The sequence below is a fragment of the Rhinopithecus roxellana genome, chromosome 14, assembly GCF_007565055.1.
Source record: "Rhinopithecus roxellana isolate Shanxi Qingling chromosome 14, ASM756505v1, whole genome shotgun sequence".
In the NCBI taxonomy this organism is placed as follows: Eukaryota; Metazoa; Chordata; class Mammalia; order Primates; family Cercopithecidae; genus Rhinopithecus; species Rhinopithecus roxellana.
In genome coordinates, this window is record NC_044562.1 from 52,060,178 (window position 1) to 52,087,474 (window position 27,297).

Consider the following 27,297-nt stretch of genomic DNA (forward strand, 5'->3'; position numbering starts at 1 on the left):
TTGGCTGCAAAGTAATGAGAACAGTTACAAAAATAATAAAAATGATGACTTTCTTGTATTGAGAATCATTTACTCTTCATAAAAAGCTTATTATTATTCTCGTTTTACAAATGAGTGACATTAAATAGTTTTCAAAGGTCACACAGCAGTGAGTGGCTAACATGTGATTCAAAGCGTGTGTTCTCTTTGCCTTTCTGTGCCATGAAGTCAAGTCGAGTTAATGTTAATTAACATTTTAAAATTTCTTAATCCTGAATGATTTTTATATTGACCCTTTTCCCTGTTCATCATCCTTCAATTTCCCCTGCACCTCCATTTTTTAGTATTAATGGTAATGACTAGAAACAGATGGAAAAGACTGTTTCCAAAAAAAAAAACCTAAGTATCATTGTCGATAGTAATTATTCTAGATCTTGTATAGTATGATTAGTAGTTTCCTTGCTCTGCAAGATTAGAATAATTATACCTATATCAATGAAGTAATTAATATAAGTATTTTTAGTTTTAACTGTTCTAAAATCTTTCAATAGAGATATAGGATAATTTCTTATTCTACCTAATCACCCACATCCAAAAATAATTTATGATTATTTAAAATAAACATAAAGTGGAAGCATGAAACCTTTGTGCTTAAGGTCTCTAGAATAAAATGGAGAGATACTTCATCAAGAAAACCTAGGCAAGAGATGTAATTAAACACAATATTTTCATTCTGAATTTCCAACAAGTCAAGACTTAACAGGAAAACATGATAAATTGCTGAGCTTTGATTATCTTTAACAAATGATGACTTTTACATAGAAACTGAGTAATATGTCCCCTGCATTTTTAACATAAGGAACATTGAATCAAAAAATTTAGTATCTTCTATAGCGGTTTTATAAAAGACGTAGAATATTGTCCATGTGACCATTTCTTACATTGAACATATTTTTCATATTTAATTAAGCTATGGCATTCTCCAGGCCTTTTGTAGGGAGAATTTACAGATATAGCCTAGAAATTCAGCTTGTTGTGGACTAACTTGATATAAAAATTAAAGGACATGATTAATAATCAATTGAATTCTTTCTTCCCAGGCCTTGGAGGAGGAAACATGTTTCTTTCAGAGTCCCGAATAGAAGCACTATTGCTTTATCACACACTAGGCTATCATATTGATTCGTTTCTCACATGAATTCGTGGAGGGGGTTCTTATATTTGGTTTATGCTATTTGGGTTGCCCAGCAGAAGATAAAAAAAATCAAATCACTGATTATTAAAAACACTTTTGTTGGCTCGGTGTGGTGGCTGACACCTGTAATTCCAGCACATTGGGAGGCCGAGGTGGGCGGATCATGAGGTTAGGAGTTTGAGACCAGCCTGACCAACATGGTGAAACCCTGTCTCTACTAAAAATACAAAAATAAGTTGGGCATGGTGACATGTGCCTGTAATCCCAGCTACTAAGGAGACTGAGGCAGGAGAATTGTTTGAACCCAGGAGGCGGAGCTTGCAGTGAGCGGAGATCACACCACTGCACTCCAGCCTCCACGACAGAGCAAGACTTCATCTCAAAAAAAAAAAAAAAAAAAAACAGAAACACAAAACAAAAACAAAAAACCATTTTTGTTATTGATACTATTATGGAAATGAAAATAACCTTGTTTTCTTTCTGAATAACCTTTCTTAATATTGAATGACAATTTGAACAAACTTAAATAATTTTTGCTGATATGAATTTCCCAATATCATTAAATAAAAGAAGGGAGCTATGTAAATTCTGATGACACTACATCTCCCCCACTATAATTTTAATATAAAAATATAAAGGAAATATTTTAATGACATTTAGCTTCCAGACTAAAAATTTTGTCATATAAATGGACACAAAACAAGAATGTTCTGCTGTCAGGGATATGTTGGCATGTTAGAAAGTTGTTGCATATGCAAAGTGTAGTGCATCTTTTAATACGATAAAGTTCAGGGAAGGATATCTTTACATGGAAACTAAAGTCACATTAACTTTACAAGGTGATTGTGAATAGAGAATATATTACATTGTCAAATTGTAGATGTTTAGTAAAAGGTGACTATAGTTATCATTGTTGGCACAAAGGGAGTCTGTAACTAACGATAAGAGGTGAACATGTCAAAAGTAATCTCTTCCCTTACATTTCAGAAATAGTTGAAAACTTTGAACCAATGAGTTTTATATATACACTTATTTTTGTCTTTTTTAGGATGTACCGAAAAACATATCATATGGTTGGTTTGGCATATCCAGCAGCTGTCATCGTAACATTAAAGGTGAAATCATTTCATTATTTTCATGTATAAAATGGTCATTTTAAAAATGTTCTTAAAAAGGCTAGGAGAAAATGAGAATAGGTCTTTACTGCAGCCTACATCTTAGAATGTTAAAAAATTCAACATATTCTAACAATTTAAAAAATGAACTGTGTTCCAAATCATGACTCATTGTAGATTTAAATGACTGATTTACACAAACTATATCAACGTATATATATATATGCATGTTTGAATGCACACACACATGTTTTTTTCCTTAATTTTATTTATGGGGATCTTGAATTTATTTTGAAATGACACTAGTACTTGTCAAAATGTACATATTTTGTTACGAATGTATTATGGAAGAGTTAAATGCATGTTATAAAAAGATGTTTTAGTCAATTATGTTTAAATGACAAAACATATAGAAGGAAATTATTTAGGATTGTAGGTCTGAAAAATACAAAATGTAAGATAAAATTAAGAAAGAAAAAAAACTTATCTCTCTTATCTTTGGCTTCTCCTGTGGCTACACTATTCTAAGGCCCAATTGCAGTGCTACATATGTTAGAAATAATCAGAGTTGAAACTCTGAAGTGAGTGAAGTTGTTGGCTCACATACATGCCCCATTGTGTGTGTATGTTTGTGTGTGTGTGTGTGAGTGTGTGTGTGCGTGTGTGTGTGGTGTTCATGTGCCTTGTTTCTAAATGTTATTTCTACAGAGGCATTTTGTAGGTTCATCCTTCTAAATTCCTTGTTTCTATTGCCTAATTTGGTTAAGGGAAATTAACATTGTCTCCTAAAACATCTTCATGTTGGTTTTTCTGCATTAACTAAGAATTTAAAGGATATTGGCAGCAGCGGATCTTGGGTTGATTTATTTCTGACTTATTGTACTCCTTTTTAATTTTAAATTTGTGTTTTCAAAATTTTTAAGCATCTTCTTTGCATTTGTTTTTTCTCTGCTGCATGTTAGATTTTAATCTCATTAATTTTAAAAGATAGCTCATTTTTCTTTGGTGCTTTTTTATATTTGTGTTTCTCTGCCTCCTGTCAGATCAGAGGGGACACTAGATTCTGATAGGAACGCAAACCCTATCGTGAACTGTGCATGTGAGTGTTGTGCACTGCTGATGAGGTGGAACAGTTTCATTCCAAAACCACCCAAACCCAACTCGACCTGTGGAAAAATTTTCTTCCACACAACTAGTTCCTGGTGCCCAAATATTGAGGACCACTGCATTAAAGGATATTAATCATTCCTCAGTTCTTGAGAGATTTTGCCTTCTCTATTATTTCCTTAACAGTGAGCAAGAAAATTACTCATTTTTATTTTATTTATTTTAAGAATCTTCGCTTAAAAACCAACTAACAAAATATTTTAGTATGAGAGAATGTAGTATTTTTTCTAACATGTCGTATAGTAAAAAAGATATAAACTAACAGGTTGAGAGAGGGAATATCACCAAATAAAGAATGTTTTAGTTAAATAATTCTTATTTTCAGAGAAGCCTCCTTGTCTTGTTCATTCTCAATCTGATGACATAAAATCCAAGCATCTGCAGTAGTTTACAAATGTAAATCATCAGGGTTTATAAAAAAATTCTCAAGAAATAAAGAATTAACCTTTTACTCAGTGGGAACACCCAAGTTAGAGCTGTAAATATAAATAGCAACCTTCTAAGAGTCTGGACTAACTCTTGTTTGTTAGCTTTGGAGTTTGATAAAAGATTTGTTGGCCTCCTTTGAGATTTACTGATGTAAAATGCCTTCTAACAGAACTTATAATAACTTTTAATATATAAAGAGATAAAGCAAGCATTTGGGGATCAAATAAGGGCCAAATGCAAGGAATTTAATAACGACATACAAGCAAACCAAAAACTATTTCATTGGTGCTTGTTTCCAAGTGATTAAAAATACCATTTGAAGCTCTTACTAGTATTTTTTGAAGGAAGTATTTTTATGAGAGACTGAATACTTTTTATCAGATTTTTAATTTGGTTCTAGCATATTATAGCACATAGAGTTGACCTCCAGAAAAAATGTGTTGAACGAAATTTGAAACATGCCTACTCAAATAGAAAATTAATGCATAGCTTTATGGTTGCCCACTTGCTGTTCAATACTAAACCTACTGTATGTGTGTAAACAGTAGGCCTTCTTGCTAGCAGTTTCTGATAACCATTAGAATGGACTACAGTGCTTCTATAGATTTTCAAAGCAAAATCATGAGGTAGTTGGAGTGGTTTATATCCCTGCTCACTGCCCTCTCTCTCTGTTATGGGGTACTTTCTAGTTTCCCTTCTGGCCTGCTTGCTTCCCTAGGGAATTGCATGAAATACGAGTAGTACTATCGTCTTCCTCAATCAAAAGGCCCACTTCCTTTTTCTCACCACCTGTCCCTCGAGCAAAGTATTAGTAAGTCAGCCAAAGATAGAGCAAATAATAATAGGTGAAAAGTAGTGTCAAAAAAAACCCTTTTAATAATTAAAGATAGTGTATACTTTATCTCTCTATGATATTTATATATTTTTCTTTCTTTCTTTCTTTTTGGAAATGGACTCTCACTCTGTCACCCAGGCTGGAGTGCAGTGGCGCGATCTCGGCTCACTGCAATCTCCGCCTCCTGGGTTCAAGAGATTCTCCTGCCTCAGGCTCCTGAATAGCTGGGATTACAGGCGTGCACCACCACACCTGGCTAACTTTTGTATTTTTTGTAGAGATGGGGTTTCACCATGTTGGTCAGGCTGGTCTCAAACTCCTGACTTCGTGATCAGCCCATTTCGGCCTCCCAAAGTGTCGGGATTACAGGCGTGAGCCACCGCACCAGGCCAATATGTACATCTTATAACAGGACATAAATATCAAAACTTTATGCCAAACTGCAAACTCTTATGGTGAAATTTCAAGCAATGTAGCAAGTGAGTAAGAAAGAAAAACTGGCACTATTTCTTCTGTATTTCCCAATTGACATCACCTATGTAACTAGCAATTCTACGCTAAACTGAGGTCCACTCTGAGAAAATGATTTATGGCAGGAAGTTGGAGAGAGATTAAAGATAATGACAGTATTATGGTATTATCAAATGCATTAAATCAGTTTAGTAACTTTGGGATTAAAGAAAAGGTTTTGGTGCTTTATTCAGCATTATGGCCTCAATTTTCTGGACCCATGGATACTAAGTGGTCCTGTCCTATGAAACTTTGGTCAAAGTGTAGTTTGGCATGCTAAATTGAAAGATGACCTGCTAAATGTACAATGCCTTATCTTTTGAATAAATTCTCATAGAAACATTATTATATTGGCACCTAAAGTATTTATTCTCTTTTCTACAGGATGTTGATAAATGGTCTTTTGATGTATTTGCCCTAAATGAAGCAAGTGGAGAGCATAGTCTGAAGTTTATGATTTATGAATTGTTTACCAGATATGATCTTATCAACCGTTTCAAGGTCAGAAACATGGAACACAAGTGAAATGCTCTTGGAATTGGTTATTTGAATAAGAATGAAAATGCAGAATATTTGAGTAATTAAGCAATTCATTTTAGGATGTCTTAGCAGGTCACCGAATTAAGAGGATGAGGTCTTTACATGATAGAACCATTCTCCACAACTCACTGACACATCTATATATCCACCTAGAGATCATGAGACCACTATAGCCTCATTCCAGCAAGATGCCAACATCTCCTGACTTACTCACAAAACACTCACATAGGGTTTGGCAGCTATATCTTAAAGAAATATGACTACTCCAGCATTCTTAAAATACAAAATGAACCTTTACTGCCAGCTTTTCTTAAATTAGATTGAAGGGTCTTCTAATTAACTTCATTTAGAACCATCCAAGCAATAGATTTGATACAGACTACTGAGCAGACTGTAGCTTATTACTTTCATCATTTCCTATAGAATAATCACATTTTTAGAGCTGTAAAGTACTGGGAGATAATCTATTTTAACCTCTTTGTATTAAGATAGAAAAACTAGACTCCACTAATTGTAACTGGAAATATTTACCCTTTTAAGAACTAGCCTTCCTACTCTCTGGAAGATAACTAAAATTTCAATGTAATAGTACGAATAAGTCTGTTACTTAATCTGTCCTAGTTAAATACTTGGGGGTTACAATCCTTCTTTTTGGGAATGAAAGCTAACATGTTCATGAAGTGTTTTTTCAGAACAATCGACATTTGACATAAAGAAACTATTGTCCACATCTGACTCACTAATATGTTCCATGACAAACTGTGCTCAAGTTGATTTAGTACCACTTTTTTGGTCAAAATATAATTATAATATTACTTTCCACAGATTCCTGTTTCTTGCCTAATCACCTTTGCAGAAGCTTTAGAAGTTGGTTACAGCAAGTACAAAAATCCATATCACAATTTGATTCATGCAGCTGATGTCACTCAAACTGTGCATTATATAATGCTTCACACAGGTATCATGGTAAGAAAGTCTTTGTAACTGAGGTTTGTTCATTTGGAAGCATCAACTTCCATTCCTGTAAGTTCCTATTGTCTCTCTAATGCCCATAGAGGTATTTAAAGTAATAAGTTTTATAAATAATAATTGTTCGGATTTTTGAAGCTTCGTGGGTTATAATACACATTTTTCAAAAAATACTTTAAGTCAGTGCAAAAAAGATAACCAGAGGCAAATAAAAATATGTTTCCCCCAATTTGGACTACCAAACATTTTTGTTTGTAAATTCATTTTTTCCATAGGAATCAACCAAAAAAGGTGACCTAGAGAAAAAGTCTTTAAAGTTATAGCACTCTGTTCTCACTCATTATGTGCTCCTAACCTGACCTTAATCGCTTTTGCTCTCTTAGTCACAGTCAAATTCTAATAGGGATTTGGGGAAATTATTCATGTGAATTTTTCCAAATTTTCCTTCCTCTTCTTTGCATTTGATGAATCAATGAATGGGTGACTAAATGATTCAGCGAAGCAAAGCCTGAAATAACAGTGAGTGTATGACAGGAGCTCTGAGAGAGCTGGGAATTTTTGTAATGTCTTAAAACTCACAGTGATTCCCAGAAGGTAAAAAGTGAGGAACTGACCTTCCTGTAAAGGTGCCAAACTGAGCTGGGTTCAAAAAAGGAGCAGGCCATGTGAGATTTCTAAATCCTAGCACCTGCTTTAATTGTGAAGTGTAGTGAGAAAATGCCATTTCAACCTAGGAGGCAACCAGAATTTTGTCATTTACAAAAAATATTCCTGCTTGAATGCATTTTTTTTTTTTTTTTTTTTTTTTTACGTTTGCTACAAGTGTAAAGAGAGTCAAATAAAAGTCTCCTATATCAGCTTCAGAACATCTGGTGTGAAGGTGACACTGAAGAGATGTAGGTGTCATATTAATTGGTAAACAGAGAAAATCAAATCTACAACGTGGTTTTACCCTCGGAATTATAAGGAAGACTGTTGTGGGACCTAATAAGCCATTACAACTTCTCTGTAAGACTGGGGAATTTGGCCAAGCCTGGCATGACTCCTAGAAAGTTAAAGTTGTTAGCAAAGATCACATAGTCACTTTCTGAGAGCTATGACTTACCAAATATAAATGTAACTTTCTGATTGTATTCATCCTTTAGCAAAATTGTGTCACTGGGCTCTTTACTCATCCATTAATTTGGCCATTACAAAAATAGTAATGGTAGTAGACCTTTAGTGTTGTCCAGAATCAAGAAAATACATTTGAACTAAAGAGAATAATGAGAAATTCTACCACAGATGGAGAAAGGGAAGACAAAATGAGTTTATGAATGTATTGACTATTTTGTCCAAACTAGGTTACACTGTCAGCTTCACAATTTTTGGAAAGTTATTTTAACAAGTTTTGCTTACATTAAAAAGCAGTGATAGGTGACTATTACATTTCATGTATACAAATATGTTGGTTCTTTGTAACAAAAAAGCTTTATAGAAATTTTCATTAGCAAAAACTCTTTAGTTCTTTTTCACCCCTCAGATTTGATATAAAGAAGACTGGGTCATCTACTTTAGTGTTTCGGTTGATGCCCTGCTATTTCAGGATGGCCCTATCAGTGTGACATTTATGAAGCACTCCAGTAGCAGCCCAGTACTGTCAGGAGACTAATGCATGTTGTCATCTGCAAGATGTTTTAAGGACCATTCCTGAAAGGGATTGCAATTAAGCCATCGTCCTTCTGTTTGTTAATGTCATAAGGGACGCCCTCAAGTCTGGGAGTAGACAATGCAGAGGAGAGTTGATGCTCATACACCTGCTTGTCCCCCTCTCTCTCCTTTTGTCGCTTGATTCATTTGTAGCCCTGTGCCATGGTGACAGTGATGTGCAATAACTCAGTCCATTTGCTAAGGAACAAATGTTTTATAAAGTGCTGTCAAGCCACCTTCAAATGTCTCTTTGAATATGAAATTATCCAAGAGCCTTGGCTAGAAAACATTTGCATTAGAGGGTTCCTGGCACTGCATTCTCTCTAATACTAAGAGTACAAGGAAGAGAGATGACTTTACATCCAGTTCCTTTGGAATTTTTAGTGCACTGACTACACAGAAACAGTCTTCCACACTTTGGAATGACTGCATTTTTCTCTGATTAGTCTACAGTACATTTAGCACTACATCTTTCTACAAATTATGTGGAAATTCTGTTCTTTTTTTTTTTTTTTTTTTTTTTTTTTTTTTTTTGAGACGGAGTCTCGCTCTGTCGCCCAGGCTGGAGTGCAGTGGCCGGATCTCAGCTCACTGCAAGCTCCGCCTCCCGGGTTCACGCCATTCTCCTGCCTCAGCCTCCCCAGTAGCTGGGACTACAGGCGCCCGCCAGGTCGCCCGGCTAGTTTTTTGTATTTTTTTAGTAGAGACGGGGTTTCACCATGTTAGCCAGGATGGTCTTGATCTCCTGACCTCGTGATCCGCCCGTCTCGGCCTCCCAAAGTGCTGGGATTACAGGCTTGAGCCACCGCGCCCGGCCAGGAAATTCTGTTCTTATAAATGGCTTCCAATATGATAGTGTTTGGAAGAGGAAAGAGAGTGTGGACTCAGGAAGCAGTCAGACATGAGTTTAAACCCATGCCACACCACTTTCTAATTCACTAGCTCTACATTGCTTCCCTTGTCACTAAAATGCAGTTAATAGTACCGGCCACCTTATAGAATGGAAATGAGGAGTAAATAAAATCACATTTGTAAAGCACCTAACCTAGTGCCTAAAACATAATAGCTATTAACATACCTTCATTAATTAATTGTAATATGCCAATTTTCTATACTGGTAACTTACAGCAAACTTCTTCAGCCTATTCAAAGGAATAGAGAAAAATAGTGTCAAATCTCATAAATTCTAGCTAAAAGAGTTGTTAATTATGTGTTTTTAGATACTCAAGGAATCAAGAAATAAATGTGATTTTCTGACTTGAAATTCTCCCCACCCTTTATATAATACACATATATACTTTGTATAATACACATATTTACTTTTTCTATCCCACAGGCACACACACACACACACATCCTGAGTAATTCAGATATGAAAATTACATTATAAGTCCTAAGTCAAAACTCTATTTGCCTCTACCCATTCATATAGTAAAATTAGCTAGAAATTCTGCTTTTGAAACCTTGGAAGAATATGTTCAGCATATTGCCTTCTTTATGTAATGAATGCTATCGTGATCCGTGGAAGAAACAGAAACTTTGAAATCAGACAGATTGGGTTTGCATTCCTGCTCCGCCACTAGATAGGTATGTGAACTTTGAAATGTTGATCCATTTCTCTAGGATTGAGCTTTGTATATATAGGTATAAAAATATTTACATATAACCATCTTATAAAGTGGTTATAAGAGTTTAATGAGACCAGCTAACTAAAGTGTCCAGTTAATAATTCCCTTCTTTTGTTTCTGTTTTAATACATGTGGCTAATAGCAGTCAATGCCTCCTTGTAAGTTGATGACTGCCCACTCTAGAGTAAGCCAACCTGAGCATTTCACCAGACAAAATACAACCTACAGTTCTGATGAAATACAGTGTCTGCATTGCTCATGACTTATCGTCTTAACCCTTTATTGCTGCCTGTTAGGAATCGGAAGAAACTTGGATTTGTATTGACCACTGCTGTAGTTGGAAAAAGTGACAGGATTTAACCTCATTCTCTCTGGCTTGCCCTCAGGAGTCATTTATAAAATCTATGAATTTAAGCACCTGTTTTCTGAGTTAGAATTCTTTTTGATACTAGCACAAAATGAATCAGCAGCTAAGAAACTAACAATCAGTCCAGAATTCTACTTTTGCTAACACAAAGTAGATGTGTAAATTAAGTGTGAAAGTTCAATGTTTCTCTCTTCCTATACTAGTTTGTAGTGGAACTTAATGATTTAGTCCATAGTGCGGAAATAAGTAAGGGGAATTTGTGGAGAAAGTACTATTTATGGGAGGCAGAAATGAACCAGAATAAAAACAGGAAATGTGTTTATAATAAATTTTCACAGCTAGCAAGATAATAATTTTAAATATTTATGAGTCAATCACTAATTCCATCTCTGATTTTCTAATTTAATTTTTTACTATTGACACTTTATATTCTGTATTATCATAGTAGATAATGAATGCTGCCTTTTAAAAACCACAGCTATATTTAGAAAGACATAATTTGAGCCCACCCCAAAATTTAAATAAGTGATTTTTTTTAAAGAAATCATTTTCTTTAATAAAACAGTGGGTTTCCAGGGTTCAAAACTAGTTTAACTTCAATTGCTATTCATTTCATGGTGTTTATAGTTCCATAGTTTCGTTGGGAACATTGGAGGCTCAGTCCCAATTCAGACCTCTATAAGGTCACTTTCTTCCTTTTAATGACTCACAATTAAATGTGTCTATGAACACAGAACAGCTAGTTATATTAACTCCCTTTGGCTCTGAAAATTATTTCTGCTTCACTCATCCAATTGTGAGGCGTTTGTACTTGCATTACAATCACTAATGATATTTTAACTATTATTTCCCAGATTTAATGCCTTAATCAATGCATTTAACATAGTAAGTTCCTAGCAAAATGTCATTTATTCTTTATTTTACCATATGACAAGACATGATAGGCACAGTGCATACATTAACTCAAAACTTCTTCTTAAACCCCATAGGGGAAAGGTTACTAATGCCATTCTCACCAGAACTGTAGCTGAGAGGGTAAATAACTCATTTTCCTGAGGATTAACAGAGATTTAAAACCAGGACTGATTCCATGGTCTCTTACCACTGTTACCTCTTTCTAATGCAAAATTAGCTAATTGCAATTTAACAAATACTAAGTTCCTAATATGTGCCAAATATCACGATAGGTTATGTGAAGGGAGCTAAGATTAATAAGATTATAGCTTTGGTTATCTATGAGATTCAACAATTGTCACTGCCTTCATTTTTGACTCATAGACCTACAATGGCTTTCTTTTACCTTTTACACAAAATCTAAATTCATCAGTTCTCATCAAATTAGCCCATTCACTCTTTCCATACTCTCCATATTCTTCAATTTCACTTCACTTGATTCTCCAACACAATTGTACGATTGATAATTCTATTTTAATACAGACCTTATAGTATGATTCTACGTTTGCTCTATTTAAAATTCTTCTGTCTTCATCCTTGCACTTAACTATCAATCTTTTTCCATCCTTTTCCCAAGATCCACTGCCACCAATTAGCCTTTCTGTCTATGCTCTTAAATTGCATCTTTATTCTGCAAACTTTTATCAAGTGTGCACAAAGTTTACATGATCTCTTTCTGTTGTTTTTTGCAAGGTCTTTTATTGTTTTAAGTGTATAGAATAAGACCACTCAGAGTGAGCTTCATAGAATTTTGGATTCCGCATTCTTACCATCAAGTGCCATCTATTTATAGTGTTCTCTAGTAGAACTTGCTGTGATCATGGAAATGGTTTGTGTCTTTGCTGTACTATATGGTAACCACTTGTCACATGTGACCAATAGGCATATGTAATGTGGCTAGTGTAACTGGGAAAGTGAATTTAATTTTACTTAATTTTCTTTATTTTTAATTTAAATAGTCACATGTGGTTACCACATTGGGCAGTGCAGTATAAGGGTTTTACAAAATGTGAGTGATGAATAAACTATGGAATTATTTCTAAATGAACTAATAATAGCAGAGAACTTTTGTTAAAGCATCTAGTTAGTAACTGAAAGATGAATGTATATAAAGTGCATAGTCATGGATTTTACATGAAAGGATTTATTCTTTTAGCATTATTGAAGTTAATTGCACAGCCATTTTTATGTGTTATGAATAGACAATTTTGTGAATTTCAGAAACCTTTCTAAATCTCTAAACATGAAAATGAAGTGCACTTTCTCTAGTAAGGAAGTGAATATTTTTAAGTTGTAGATGAAATTTTTTTTTATAGTAGATTGTTCAACAACACTTGGGCTAAAAGACATTTTAATGTTGCATGAGCTGTATGTTAAAAATCAGGCCGGGCGCGGTGGCTCAAGCCTGTAATCCCAGTACTTTGGGAGGCCGAGAGGGGCGGATCACGAGGTCAGGAGATCGAGACCATCCTGGCGAACACGGTGAAACCCCGTCTCTACTAAAAAATACAAAAACTAGCCGGGCGCGGTGGCGGGCGCCTGTAGTCCCAGCTACTCGGGAGGCTGAGGCAGGAGAATGGCGTAAACCCGGGAGGCGGAGCTTGCAGTGAGCTGAGATCCGGCCACTGCACTCCAGCCTGGGCGACAGAGCGAGACTCCGTCTCAAAAAAAAAAAAAAAATCACTAAACTGTAATTGATTTCAGAAGAACCCAAACATGTATGGCTGTAAATTCAAAATCCAGTTAGGGTTCATTTTTTAAATAATAGGAATCTGCTCCTTTTTCAATTAGCAAGGACAATTATATTCTGAATTTTGAACTTATATGCCGTGAAACAATCATTGACCTCATGAAGCATCCATCATGCACAATTAATGGAGGTAAAAATAGGAAAAAAATTAAAAGAAATAAAAAATAATTTTATATGATTACCTAAACAGGGTGCGCTGAAAGTCCTTTTCAGAGAAAGGAAAGATGGTATTTATTTCTTGAATATAATAGATTCTTTCTGTGATTTACTAGCACTGGCTCACTGAACTGGAAATTTTAGCAATGGTCTTTGCTGCCGCCATTCATGATTACGAGCATACAGGGACAACAAACAACTTTCACATTCAGACAAGGTAAGTTTGAAAAAGTATTAACTTTCATTAGTTAAAATTTGAAATTTATTTTTCTGCATATTACTTAAGAGAATTTTTTAAAAATAAAAAAGATTCTAATAAGAACAGGTTTAATGAATTTTTAGCAAAATTTCTTAAGCTGCTAACACTTGAATCAATCAATTGCTATTTTTCAAGAATGTTGTGTATAGTATTTTGTGGCATATCTAGCAATTTAAAGAACATGAAAATGTTTAAGGCAATCTGTCCCTGCCCAGAACTTACACTGTGAACTACCACACAAGTCAGACATCTATTCACTGATGCAAATCTTGCAACATAATGCTTAAGGTACTGGTTTCGTGTCATTATGTATTTGAAAGTAATAAAATTGTACTTCTGAAAATAAAATCCAAAAATTAAATCTAATTTTCAGGCCAGCATAAAGTATTAAATTTAAAATAACTAGAAAATGAAATTATTTAATGATGGTTACAATGGAAGTTATTTAAATCAAAATACCAGAGTGAAAGTATGTTAGTCTGTTAGGGATGCCATAACAAAATACCACAGAATGGGTGGCTTAAACAACATGAATTTATTTTTTCACAATTATGGATGCTGGGAGTACAGGATCACAGTGTCAGCTGGTTTGGTTTCCTCTGAGGTTGCTCATCTTGACTTACAGACAACACCCTTCCTGCTGTTTTTCACATGGTCTTTTCTCTGAGTATATGCACCCCAGTGTCTCTTCCTCTTCTTATATGAACACCAGTCATATTGGACTTAGGCCTCTCTCTTGTTACTTCATTAACTTTAATTACACCCTTAATAGCCCTATCTCCAAATATAGACATATTGAGGGTTAGGGCTTCAACATACGAATTTTAGGGCAAACACAATTCAGTCCATAACAGAGAGTTACCCTAAACTCTTTTTAGTTAGGCAGAGAAGTCAGTATCTGAAAAGCAAGATTTGGTCTAGGCCCCATCAGGATCCAACTTACTTTATATGTGTGGGATCCTGAAATTTCTGTCTCACTAGTCAGGATGCTTAATAAGGAGATATATGTTAAGAGCTGATGTGTCTCTTGAACCACTGCATAAATCTCCATTCTTGTTGAGGAAAGATTAAATCTGATTTTTTTTCTAATTAATAGACTTTGTTTCTTAGAGCAGTTTTAGATTCACAGAGAAATTGAACAGGAAGTACAGAGTTCTATGAGTTCCATATGCTTCCTCCTGCTACCCTAAAGTTTCCTTGTTATTAACATCTTACACTGGTGTGAGATATTTGTTACAATTGATTAACCAATATCGATAACTTGTTATTAACTAAGGTCCATTGTTTGTATGAGGGTTCACTGTTTGCATTATGGGTTCTATGGGTTTTGACAAATGTATAATGTCCTGTATCTACCATTGCAGTATCACAGGCAATAGTTTCACTGCCCTGAAAGTCTCCTGTGCTTCATCTATCATTCCTCTCTTCCTGCCCCTTTACCTCTGGCAACCACCAGTCTCTTTAATGACTCTTTAGTTTTGCCTTTTCCAAAATGTCATATAGCTGAAATAATACAGTATACAGTTCTTTCAGACTGGGTTATTTCATTTAGAAGAATGTGTTTAATGTTCCTCCATGTCTTTTCATGGTTGACAGCTTATTTCTTATCACTGAATACTATTCCATTGCATGGACATACCATAGTTTGTTTATGTATTCACCTATTAAAGCAAATCTTTGTTGTTTCCAAATTTGAGCACTTATGAATAATACTGATATAAGCATACATGTGCAGGCTCTTGTGTGGTCAGTTCATTTGGTTTTTTAATATATATATATTTAACAACTGATTTTCCAGATGTGGGAGTTATTGTTTGATGTGGGGAATGTAGAAACAGTTTATTAAAATATTAGACAGTTTAGAACTTAAAGGACCGTAAGATGAGTGAGATCCACAGTATAGATCATCTGGTCTGATTTCCATCATCTAAAAATAGAAAATGAAGATCTCGAGAGGTGAAGTGACCTGTCTATATGCACCTGGTCAGGTGATGGCAGTGGCAGAATTGAGGAGTGAGAAGAGGGACACTCACTGTCAATCCAATTTCTTATACAAGTGTGCTCCCATGGCCAGAGATAGACACATGATAATTCTAACCTGTTAAAGCCTGAAATGGGGTGGGCTTACACATGTAGCCCTTTAATGGAGACACAGGAAGAGTTACAATTCAAACAGTGAAGTGTTGGGGAGGGCATTCTGTCTGTCCCTGGAATGGAGGAAACCCCAGGGTCCCCTAGATTGACACAGGTTGAAGGGAAAAGGAAAACTTCAGAGTCTGGTTATGTAGCAGGAATGTTATCTTTCTACCCATATTTGCAGAGTATAGGGAGATTTTTGCTTTTATTTGTATGTAATATCAAAGGAAAACAGGACTATGCAGATCATTTTGCTTACCAAAGGGTCTCTATATCCACTGGATCCACAACGTGGAGGATTTTAATTAAAGATCGCTCATCACTGAGCTAGGCTTTGTACAGGAAAACAGTTCTAGGGGTTTGAGAAGAAAGCAAGTGATTTGTTATCAGTGAATACCAGTTGCCCTTTCAACTTTGAAAAGTAAAGGCCAGTGGGCTGGCCTCTTCCAGCAGCAGTGTTAGATCATCCTCTAGCTTTCTCCTTTTACTATTTATCTGTGACTGGATGAAGAGTCCTGATTTACTTATGCATTTGGCTGTGGAGAGGGAGGAGGAGAAGGTGGAGGAAAGGAGGGGGATGACAAGGAAGAGGAGGACAAGGAAGGGTAGATGGGGGCAGAGAAGGAGAAAGAAGAATCATATCTTTTTCAATTTATATTTTAAAACTCTGTAAAAAATGGGAAAAAATTGTCTAACAAACTATTTAATGAATGAATTTGACATGAGCTTAAAAATTCCGTGAACCAAAATGTTGTAATGACCAAAATGCAACAATATAACATGATTTTTACCTCTCAATATTGCCTTCATCCAAGAAGAAATAAGGTCATATGTCATTTATATCAGTAATTATATTTTATTTTATATTATTCATTGTTACTTGGATTGAGAGTGTTTTTTCCAATCTGGAAACTAATTTACTACATAATACAAAATGGCTAAAATGCGATTTGGAACATAGGGCAAGGCTAGATTTGAGTTCAATGCAGATATTATAATGCATGAAATCCTTGAAAGTGTAAATAAATGGAAATAATTTCCTCTTTGTGAAAAGAAATTGCCAGGCTACATGTTACCATGGATACTGGATGTTGCTCAGAGTCTGTTCTTTTCTTAGCAGTCAAAGACCATCTCAAGCATTAGACCATGCCGCATTCTCAGCATCCTTGTTAGCTTTATGAGACAAAATCATGCACACTTTGCTACAATTAAATCTGGTTCAAAAACACATTTTAGCTTGTCTCTGAACAAGTAAATGGTGATACTTGGAGCCATATCATGTATTAACCCTGACAAATCTGCTATGGCTAGATTTGGTGCCATATAGTGCAAATGTTACTGGAAAATCACAGCTTTCCCCATGATCTCAGCAAACTTCTAGAAATGCACACAGTGTTTTGCTTGGGAAACATCTAGTTGATTATCTCTTCAATGAGGATTATACATATGCTTTACTACAAAGTTCACATTTCTGTATACTGAGGTATGATTATTGATTAAGTCCTTTTTAGGCCTTAACTAAGATTGTTAAATGGAAATCTATTTTAGAAATATGTGCTATTAAAGACATATGTTATTTCACCTTTATGATAGTGCTAGAAACAAAAAAGAAAGTAACAGTGCCTGGTAGGTCATTTATCATATGTTGGATGAATAATAAAGCTTGGTTTATCTGGCAGACTATCAGACACAGATTTTAAACAGGCTGCTTGTATAAAATGTCAGATTTCTTTAGTTTTTGTTTTCTTTGTTGTTTTTAAATAATTTTTATTGTGCACATTTATGGTATATAACATATTATAAAATAGAGATAGATAGTAAAATTATTAGTATACAGAAGCAAATTAATATATGCATCGTCTCACATAGCTACCCATGTGTGGTAGTGGTGGTGTTTTAGTAGGAACTTTCGTGTTTTATTTTGTCCTTGTCTACTCTATCATAAATATTCAGTGGCAGGGCCAGTGCTAGGTTATAACTAGGACTTTACCCACTGAAAAGCCTGAAACAGTAAGTCTGAGTGAGGCAGTTTTAAGTCTAAGTATCTACCAGGAGATAGGAGAGTGAGAGAAGCCTTGGTGTTGGGTAAGTGGTAGCAAACTTGCTACAAGTTTTAACTTGACTTTCTTTTTTGCTCTATTGGTTGCCAGCTTTCAACTTGCCAACTTATATGAATGAGTTCACCATTTTAAGAGATTGAACATAGTGATTTTGCTTCCATTCCACACTTGCATAATGATCTGGCAACCTAGGAGATAGAGGAAGGAGAAGCCTAGGTTCCATTATACAGATCTGAGAATGCTTGAAATATTTCAGACTTAGAGTTAGAACACCGAATTCATCAATGCAACTTGAAGTATACCAATTTGTTTGATAATCAAATTATATTAAAATACAGACAGGTGAGAAATAAAAGCCTTTCCTTGATGTATTCATCATTTTAAAAAATAAAATGTTCCTTTTAAATGAGTGATGAAGCGTACATTTTAAGTGTTCTTTAAAAATGATTTTTCCATCTTAATTTTAAAGCAAAAGGATCTATAACATTAAAATTTAATCACAACATTATAAGAGAGTAAAAAACTAGAATCATAAATAGATCAAATGATTTTCTTCATCCCCTTCCTGCTACCCAAAGTAATTTTAGTTTAAAGGAAGAGGGATGGTATCAACACTCTTGAATGGGTACAAAGGGGTTTGTTCATTCACTGATTGAATAAGATGTTAGGCAATTTTATTCTCTTTGACATAGCTAGAGTATTTTGCAGGTGTCTGGATTACAAATCAGAAGGAAAAGGCATAAGCACATTTAAACTCTAATAATGATAATTAAAAGAAAACTAAGCACCAAAACTAAGTGGGGTTTATCCCAGGTATGCAGGTCTGGCTCAACATTCGTAATTCAATTAATATAATCTATCACATCAACAGGGTACAGAAAAAAAAAATCATGTGATCTTATCAATAAATGCAGAAAAGGCATTTTACAGAACACTCCAACCCACATTTATGATATAAACTCTAACTAGGAATAGAGAGGACCTTCCTTAACTTGATAAAGAATATCTATACTAGAGTAGAATTGTGGTTAAGAGGGACTGGGGTGGAGATAAAAGTTAGGAAGTTGTTGGCCAAAGGATACATAATTTCAGTTAGATGGGAGAAATAAATTCAAGAGATCTATTGTACAATGTGTCAACTAGAGTTAATAACAATGTGTTGTATTCTAAAAGATTGCCAAGAGTAGATTTTAAGTGTTCTCACCTCAAAAAATGGTAAGTTGTGAAGTAGTACATATGTTAATTAGCCTGAGTTAGCCATTCCACTATGTGTGTGTGTGTATATATAGATAGATAGATAGATATACATGTTTCAAGACATCATCTCGTACATGATAATTATATATATATAATTTTAATTGTCAATTAAAAAGTAAATAATTAATTAGAAGAAAGGAATTTATTAAAAACCTACAACTAGCATCATACTTAATGGTGAAAATTTGAAGCTTTCCCAGTAAGATTGTGAACTAGACAAGATGTCCTCTCTCACAACTAATTTTTGTATCATACTGGAAGTCCTAGCTAATGCAATACAACTAGAAAAGGAATTAAAAGGCATGCATCTTGGGAAGAGAGAAATAAAATTATTTTTGTTTGCAGATAATATGATTGTCCATGTAGAAAATCTGAAAGAATTGACCAAAAAACTCCTGAAACTAATAAGTGATTATAGCAGGGTTGCAAAATACAAGGTTAATACACAAAACTCAATGGCTTTCCTATATGCCAGCAATAAACAAATGTAATTTGAAATTGAAAACACAAATACCATTTGCATTAGCACCACCCAAAATTCAATATTTAGGTATAAATGGAACAAAACATATACAAGACCTTTATAAGAAAAACTGTAAAACTTTGATGAAATAAATAATACAGGGACAGATATTTCATGTTCATGGATAGACTCAAAATTGTCAGGATGTCAGTTCTTCCCAACTTCACCTATAGATTTAATGCAATCCCAATGAAAATACCAGCAAGTTATTTTGTGATTCTGACAAAGTGATTCTAAAGTTTGTATGAAGAGGCAAAAGACTCATAATAGCTAGCACAGTTTTAAAGGAGACGCACAAAGTTGGAGGACTGACACTACCTAACTTTAAGACTTGCTACAAAACCACAGTAATCAAGACAGTGTAGCATTGGTAAAAGGACAGACAAATAGATCAATGAAAACAGAATAGAAAGCCCAGTAATGAACCTACAAAAAATATAGTCAACTGATCTTTGACAAAGGAATAAAATCAATATAATCTTTTCAACAAATGGTGCTAAAACGAATGGACATCTACATGCAAAAGCAAAAAGAAAAGAAGAATCTAGACACAGACTGCTATGGTTTGAATGTGTTCCCCAGAATTCACATGTTGCAAACATAACCCCCAGTGTGACAGGGTTGGGAGGTGGGGCCTAACGGAAGGTATTGAGGTCATGAGTGTTCTGTCCTCGTAAATAAATTAATGCCATTATAAAATGGGACTTGCCAGAGAGGGTTTGCTCTCTTGCACTCTCTGCCTTTCTACTATGTGATGCTTTACACTATTTGGTGATACAGCAAGAAAGCCCTCCTAAGACAAAGGCATGTTGATCTTCGACTTTCCAATTAAGAATTGTGAGAAATAAATTTCTTTTTTTTTAAATAAATTACCCAGCCTCAGGTGTTCTGTCACATCAGCATAAAACACACTAAGACACAGGCCTGATACCCTTTACAAAATAAACTCAAAATGGATCACAGACCTAAATTTAAAACAAAAATCTATAAAATTCCTAGAAGATTACATAGGAGAAAAATCTAGATGACCTTAGATTTGGTGATGACTTTTAAAATATAATATCAAAGGCACAATATATGAAAGAATAAATTGATAAGTTGGATTTCATTAAAATTAAAAATTTATGCTCTACCAAACACACTATCAAGAGACTAAAAAGACAAGCCACAAACTGGAAGAAAATATTTGCAAAGAACATCTGATAACACACTGTTACGCAAAATACACAAAGAATGCTTAAAACTCAACAATAAGGAAAAGTAACAACCTAATTTAAAAATGAGCCAAAAACTTTACCAGACACTTTAGCTAGGAAGATATACAAATGGCAATTAGGCATATGAAAATATATTCCATATCATTCATCAGAGAAATCCAAATTGAAACAGTGAGATGCCAAATAGATCAACAGGCAATACACGTCTATTACAATGGCCAAAATCCAGAACACTACCACCACCAAAAGCTGGGGAGAATGAAGCAGCAGGAACTCTCATTCATTGCTGGTAGGCATGAAAACTGGTATAGCCACTTCTGAAGACAGTTTACCAATTTATTACAAAATTGAAACTACTCTTACCATATGATCCATGAATTGCACTCCTTGGTATTTGCTCAAAACAATTGCAAATACATTCACACAAAAACTTATGGCACAGATAATTATAGCAGCTTTATTCATAATTGCCAAAACTTGGAAGCAAGCAAGATGTCCTTCAGTAGGTGACTGGATAAATAAACTGTGGTATATGCAGATAAGAAAACTTTAGTGCTGCAAGGAAATTAGCTATCAATCGGTGAAAAGGCATGAAGGAAACATTAATGCATATTACTAAGTGAAAGGAACCAGTTTGAGAAGGCAATTGTATTAGTTTGTTCTCACATTGCTATAAAAAGCTAGCAGAGAATGGATAACTTGTAAAGGAAAGAGGTTCAATTGACTCACAGTCCCACATCCCACGCAGAAGACATGGCTGGGGAGGCTGGGAGGCCTCAGTAAACTTACAATCATGGCAGAAGGGTGAACGGGAAGCAAGCATGTTTTCACGTGGTGGCAGGAGAGGGAGTGAAGGGGGAAGTGCACATTTTTCAGCAACCAGATCTCATGAGCACTCACTCACTATCATGAGAACACCAAGGGGGATACCTACCCCATGATCCAATCACCTCCTACCAGATCCCTCTACCGATACTGGGGATTACAATTCAATATGAGATTTGGGCAGGGGACACAGATCTAAACCATATCAAATAATATGCTTAGCTCTGTGTCCCCCACCCAAATCTCATGTTGAGTTGTAATCAACCTTTGGCTCATAATATGGTTTGGCTCTGTGTCTCTCATCCAAATCTCACGTTGAATTGTAATCCCATAATTCCCCTGTGTTGTGGGAGAGACCCAGTGAGAGATAATTGAATCATGGGGGCGGTTTCCCCCATACTGTTCTCATGTTAGTTAATAAGTCTCACAAGATCTAATGGTTTGATAAGGGGAAACCTGTTTCACTTAGTTCTCATTCTATCTCTTGCTGCCACCACGTGAGACTTGCCTTTCACCTTCCACTGTAATTGGGAGGCCTCTCCCCAGCCATGTGGAACTGTAAGTCCATTAAACCTCTTTCTTTTGTAAATTGCCCAGTCTCGGGTATGTCTTTATCAGCAGTGTGAAAATGGAGTAATACATTATTCCACTTCTGGCCCCTCCTGAATCGCATGTCCTTCTTATATTTCAAAAAACCAATCATGCCTTCCCAACAGTCCCCCAAAATCTTAACTCACTCCAGCATTAACTCAAAAGTCCAACTCCAAAGTCTCATGTGAGACAAGGCAAGTCCCTTTTGCCTATGAGCCTGTAAAATCAAAAACAAGTTAGTTACTTCCAAGATACAATGGGGTTACAGGTACTGGGTAATGCTCCTATTCCAAAAGGGAGAAATTGGCCCAAACAAAGGGAAATCGGCCCAAACCCAGCAGGGCAGTTAGTTAATCTTAAAGCCCCCAAATAATCTTTTTGACTCCATGTCTCATATCCAGGGTATGCTGATGCAAGGGTGTGCTCCTACAGCCTTGAGCACTTCACCCCTGTGGCTCTGCAGGGTACAGCCCCCATGGCTGCTTTCACTGACTGGTGTCAAGTGCCTGTGCCTTTTCCAGGTGCACAGTGCAAGCTTTCGGTGGATTTACCATTCTGGGGTCTGAAAGGCAGTGACTGATATGGTTTGGCTCTGTGTCCCCACCAAATCTCATCTTAGATTGTAATCTCCACGTGTTGAGGGAGGGACCTGTTGGGAGTTAACTGGCTCATGGGGACAGCTTCTCCCATGCTGTTCTCATGATAGCGAGGGAGTTCTCATGAGATCTGATGGTTTAAACGTGGCTGTTTTTCCCCTGCACTCTCCTGCTGCCATTTAAGATGTGTCTTGCTTCCCCTTTGCCTTCCATCATGATTGTAGGTTTCCTGAGGCCCTCGGAACCATGCAGAACTGTGAGTCAATTAAACCTCTTTCCTTTATAAATTATCCAGTCTCAGGTACTATCTTTATAGCATTGTGAAAATGGACTAATACAGTAACTCTCTTCTCACAGCTCCACTAGGCAGTGCCCCAGTGGGGACTTTCTATGGGGGCTCCAACCCCACATTTCCCCTCCACACTGCCCTACTAGAGGTTCTCCATGAGGCTTCTGCCCCTGCAGCAGACTTCTTCCTGGACATTCAGGCATTTCCATACATCCTCTGAAGCCTAGGCAAAGGCTCCCAAGCCTCAATTACTGTTGTCTGCAAACCTACAGGCTCAATACCATGTAGAAGCCACCAAGGCTTGGGGCTTTCACCCTCTGAAGCAATGGCCTGAGCTGTACCTTGTCCTCTTTCAGCCACGACTGGAGCTGGAGCAGCTGGGATGCAGGGCACAATGTCCAGGATGCAGGCACAGAGCAGTGGGCGCCCTAGGCCTGGCCCATGAATCCATTTTTCCCTCCTAGGCCTTCAGGCTTGTGATGGGAGGGGCTGCCATGAAGGTCTCTGAAATGCCCTGGAGGCATTTTTCCCATTGTCTGGGCTATTAACATTATGTTTCTCTTTATATATACAAAGTTTTGCAGCCTTGAATTCCTCCCCAGAAAATGGGTTTTTCTTTTCTACCACATGATGAGGCTGCAAATATTTTAAACTTTTATGCTCTGCTTCTCTTTTAAATATAAGTTCCAGTTTCAGGTCATTTCTTTCTTCATGCAAATGAGCATAGACTTTTAGAAACAGCCAAGCCACATCTTGAACCTTTGCTGCTTGGACATTGCGTTCACCAGATACCCTAAATCATCTCTCTCAAGTTCAAAATTCCACAGATTTCTACAGCAGGGGCACAATGCCATCAGTCTTTTTGCTAAACATAGCAGGAGTGACTTTTACTCTAGTTCCAAATAAGTTCCTCATCTCTATCTAAGACGTCCTTATCTCTGTCTAAGACCTCCTCAACCTAGACTTCACTGTCTATATCACTATCAGTATTTTGGTCACAACCATTCAACAAGTCTCTGTGAATTTCCAAACTTTCCCATATCTTCCTGTTTTTCTGAGCCCTCCAAACTGTTCCTACCTCTGCTCATTACCCAGTTCCAAAGTTGCTTCCACATTTTTAGGTATCTTTATAGCAATACCCCATGCTCAGTGCCAATTTTCTGTATTAGTCCATTCTCACACTGCTATAAAGAACTACCTGAGACTCAGTAACATATAAAGAAAAGAGGTTCCACAGTTCCACAGGCCATCCAGGAGCCATGGCTGGGAGTCCTCAGGAAACTTACAATCACCCAATCATGGAAGGGTAAAGAGGAAGTAAGCACATCTTCACATGGTGGCAGGAGAGAGTGCAAAGAAGAAAGTGCTACACACTTTTTAAACAACCACATCTCATGAGAACTCACTCACTATCACAAGAACAGAATGGGGGAAGTCTGCCCCCAAGATCCAATCACCTCCCTCCCCTAACACTGGAGATTACAATTCAACATAAGATTTGGGTAGGGACACAGAGCCAAACCATATCAGCAACATACTATATGATTCCATCTACATAACATTTTGAAGAAGGCAAAGCTATGGAGGCAGTGAAAAAAATAAGTGGTTGCCAGGGTTAGGGGAGAGAAAGGGACAAAGAGGTGGAGCTCAGAGGGATTTTTGGGCAGAGAAACTACTCTGTATGGTACTATAATAGTAGATATATGTCATTATTCACTTATCTAAACTCATAGAATGTATACCACCATGAGTGAACCCTAATCTAAACTGTGGACATTGGATGATAATGATGTGTGTGTATAGGTTCATCAATTGTAACCAAAATGCCACTCTTGATGGGGATGTTGACAATGGGGGAGGTTATGCATGTGTGGAAGAAAGTATATGGGAAATTTTGTACCATCTTCAATTTTGCTGTGAGCCTTAAACTTCTCTAATAAATAAAGTTTATATAAAATTTTAAAATATCATACAGTAAAAAATAAAAGAAACTAAGTCCTTCCATAATTCTCACTGTTCAATTATAGGATGTTTACTGGTCAGATGACCTGATACTTGAGTAAGTCTTATTAGACATTCATGATGTCTAAAGAAATCCTCTGTTGGGCATTTTGTTTTTAATTCTTAGGTCAGATGTTGCCATTTTGTATAATGATCGCTCTGTCCTTGAGAATCACCATGTGAGTGCAGCTTATCGACTTATGCAAGAAGAAGAAATGAATATCTTGGTAAATTTATCCAAAGATGACTGGAGGTGAGTTTCAGAGAAAACCTAGGGGAAATTTAATTTCAGGAAAGGAATAAATTATGTGATTTAAAGTCAAGAAAAAAGATGAAAGTTGATGCATTCCCCATATTACAAACTTAATTACTGTTGACTGGATGACTCTGAGAAGGATTAGTACTTAGAGACTTTGTTCAGAGCCAGACTCTGTTAAAGGGAGCTGAAGTATTTCCAGGTCAACTCAACATCTGTATGTCTGAATAAGACCACACACAACACAACAAATACTTTTACATACATAATTATACACTCTCTGGAATGGAGCTCTGCTCAATGTTTATCAGTATGGGGTATCTTTATAGTGGTGTTACATAAATTCAACATTTTGGCATTATATTCATTCTTTCATATATTATTTTTTAAAAGATGTGGAGTTAAGGGTTTTTTAAAAACAAAAAATTAAACATATGGGAAAAAATTCCAATACACTAAAATGACCCAAGTGCAGAGCAAATCTTACATGTTTCTCCAAAGCATCTGTTTGCTTGAAAAAAATTACGTGGTATGTTGATACTTATTGCTATGTAGGGAAATATGAGATGTACCCCTATCCTTCTGTATAACCTTTCTTCTCTTTTTCTTGATCCTTTGGTCATTATCATGTCCTTCAATTGACAATAGGGTTGCTGGACTTCACAAATAAAAGTAAAGGACAATCAATTGAATACGAACTTCATTAATCATATAATCTTCTTAGCCTATGTCCCTAATATTCTATGGGACTCACTTATAATAAGAAAAGAAAAAGACCTATATTTATCTTTAACAAAAATCGTATTAAAAGTCATTTAATTGACTAGAAAAGGTTTCTACTTGAATGTAAATATCAAAGCCTTTTGCTTTCATTTTTGGTTTTTAAATCAAGGTAAAAAGAAATATCGAAAAGGAAAGTGACAATAAAAATATTTAAAAACGTAAAAGATAAAAATCAGAGTTTAAAATCAGCCTAAATCTCCTATGAGTACTTTTTCAAATTTTCAAAATTTCCTGGTTCTTCAAGGCCATTTCTAGAAATATGGGCTCATTTTTCCAGCTCTAGAAAATGCTGTCAGATAGAGGGAAGGTGGAACTTTCTCTTGGAGACACAGTTCAGTCCTTTCATTTTACAGTAGACCCTTGAACAACACAGGGGTTAGGGGTACCCCCATTCAGCTAAAAACCCATGTATACCTTTTGACATTTCGAAAACTTAACTACTAATAGCTCACTCTGGATAGGAAGCCTTACCAATAATATAAAAGTTGATAAATACATAATTTGTATGTTATGTGTATTACATACAATATTATTAAAATAAAATAACTAGAGAGAAGAAAATGTTATTAGGAAAATCATAAAGAGGAGAAAATACATTTGCTATTTATTAAGTGGAAGTGGGTCATCAAAAAGGCCTTCATCCTCTGTCTTTATGCTGCGTGGGCTAAAGAGGAGAATGGAAGAGAAGGGACTGGTTTTGCTTCTCAGGTGTGACGGAGGGGAAAAAATATGTACATAAGTTGGCCCACACAGTTCAAACTTATGCTGTTCAAGGGTTAACTGTATTCTGTAGGAAATAGTAGCCCAAGAGGATTTACAGTCTAGAAATGCCAGGATCTAACTGTAAAAGAATTTTAAAGAGACCACTGTTGGGCTACGTAGCGATTAGATGGTCAAAGGTAGGAACAAGCAGACAAGTTCTGAGATATTTCCTAAAGCCTAAGAGATTATTTACATCTAGGGTATTAGTTTATTTTCTTAATCAGTGATTACCATTCCCATAGATAATTTTTATAATATTGATTTTTGTTGCTATTCGAACAAATAAATCTTTTTTCCTCAAAGTTGACTTGTTGCTATTTCAGTGCAATTTTATTTCCTATTATATTTTGGTATTTACCGTTCTAACTATTGTATTCTAATAATTTACTGCTGTGATTGTCTAAGTTTCTGTTTGGTAACTTCAGAGTAATTTTAATGGAATGTTTTTAAAGAATTGTT

General features: G+C 35.8%; 1 protein-coding gene across 5 annotated transcripts in view; it reads left to right on the top strand.

The window, feature by feature from the left end:
• PDE1A (phosphodiesterase 1A) overlaps positions 1-27,297 on the top strand; it is a 601,081-nt gene that overhangs the window by 501,270 nt on the left and 72,514 nt on the right. For all 5 annotated transcript variants that reach the window (XM_030916641.1, XM_030916639.1, XM_030916640.1 and 2 more), the window contains 5 exons: positions 2,223-2,289; positions 5,615-5,731; positions 6,596-6,736; positions 13,400-13,500; positions 25,165-25,290. In XM_030916641.1, coding sequence (XP_030772501.1) covers positions 2,223-2,289; positions 5,615-5,731; positions 6,596-6,736; positions 13,400-13,500; positions 25,165-25,290 — 552 coding nt within the window. The remainder of the gene's footprint in view (positions 1-2,222; positions 2,290-5,614; positions 5,732-6,595; positions 6,737-13,399; positions 13,501-25,164; positions 25,291-27,297) is intronic.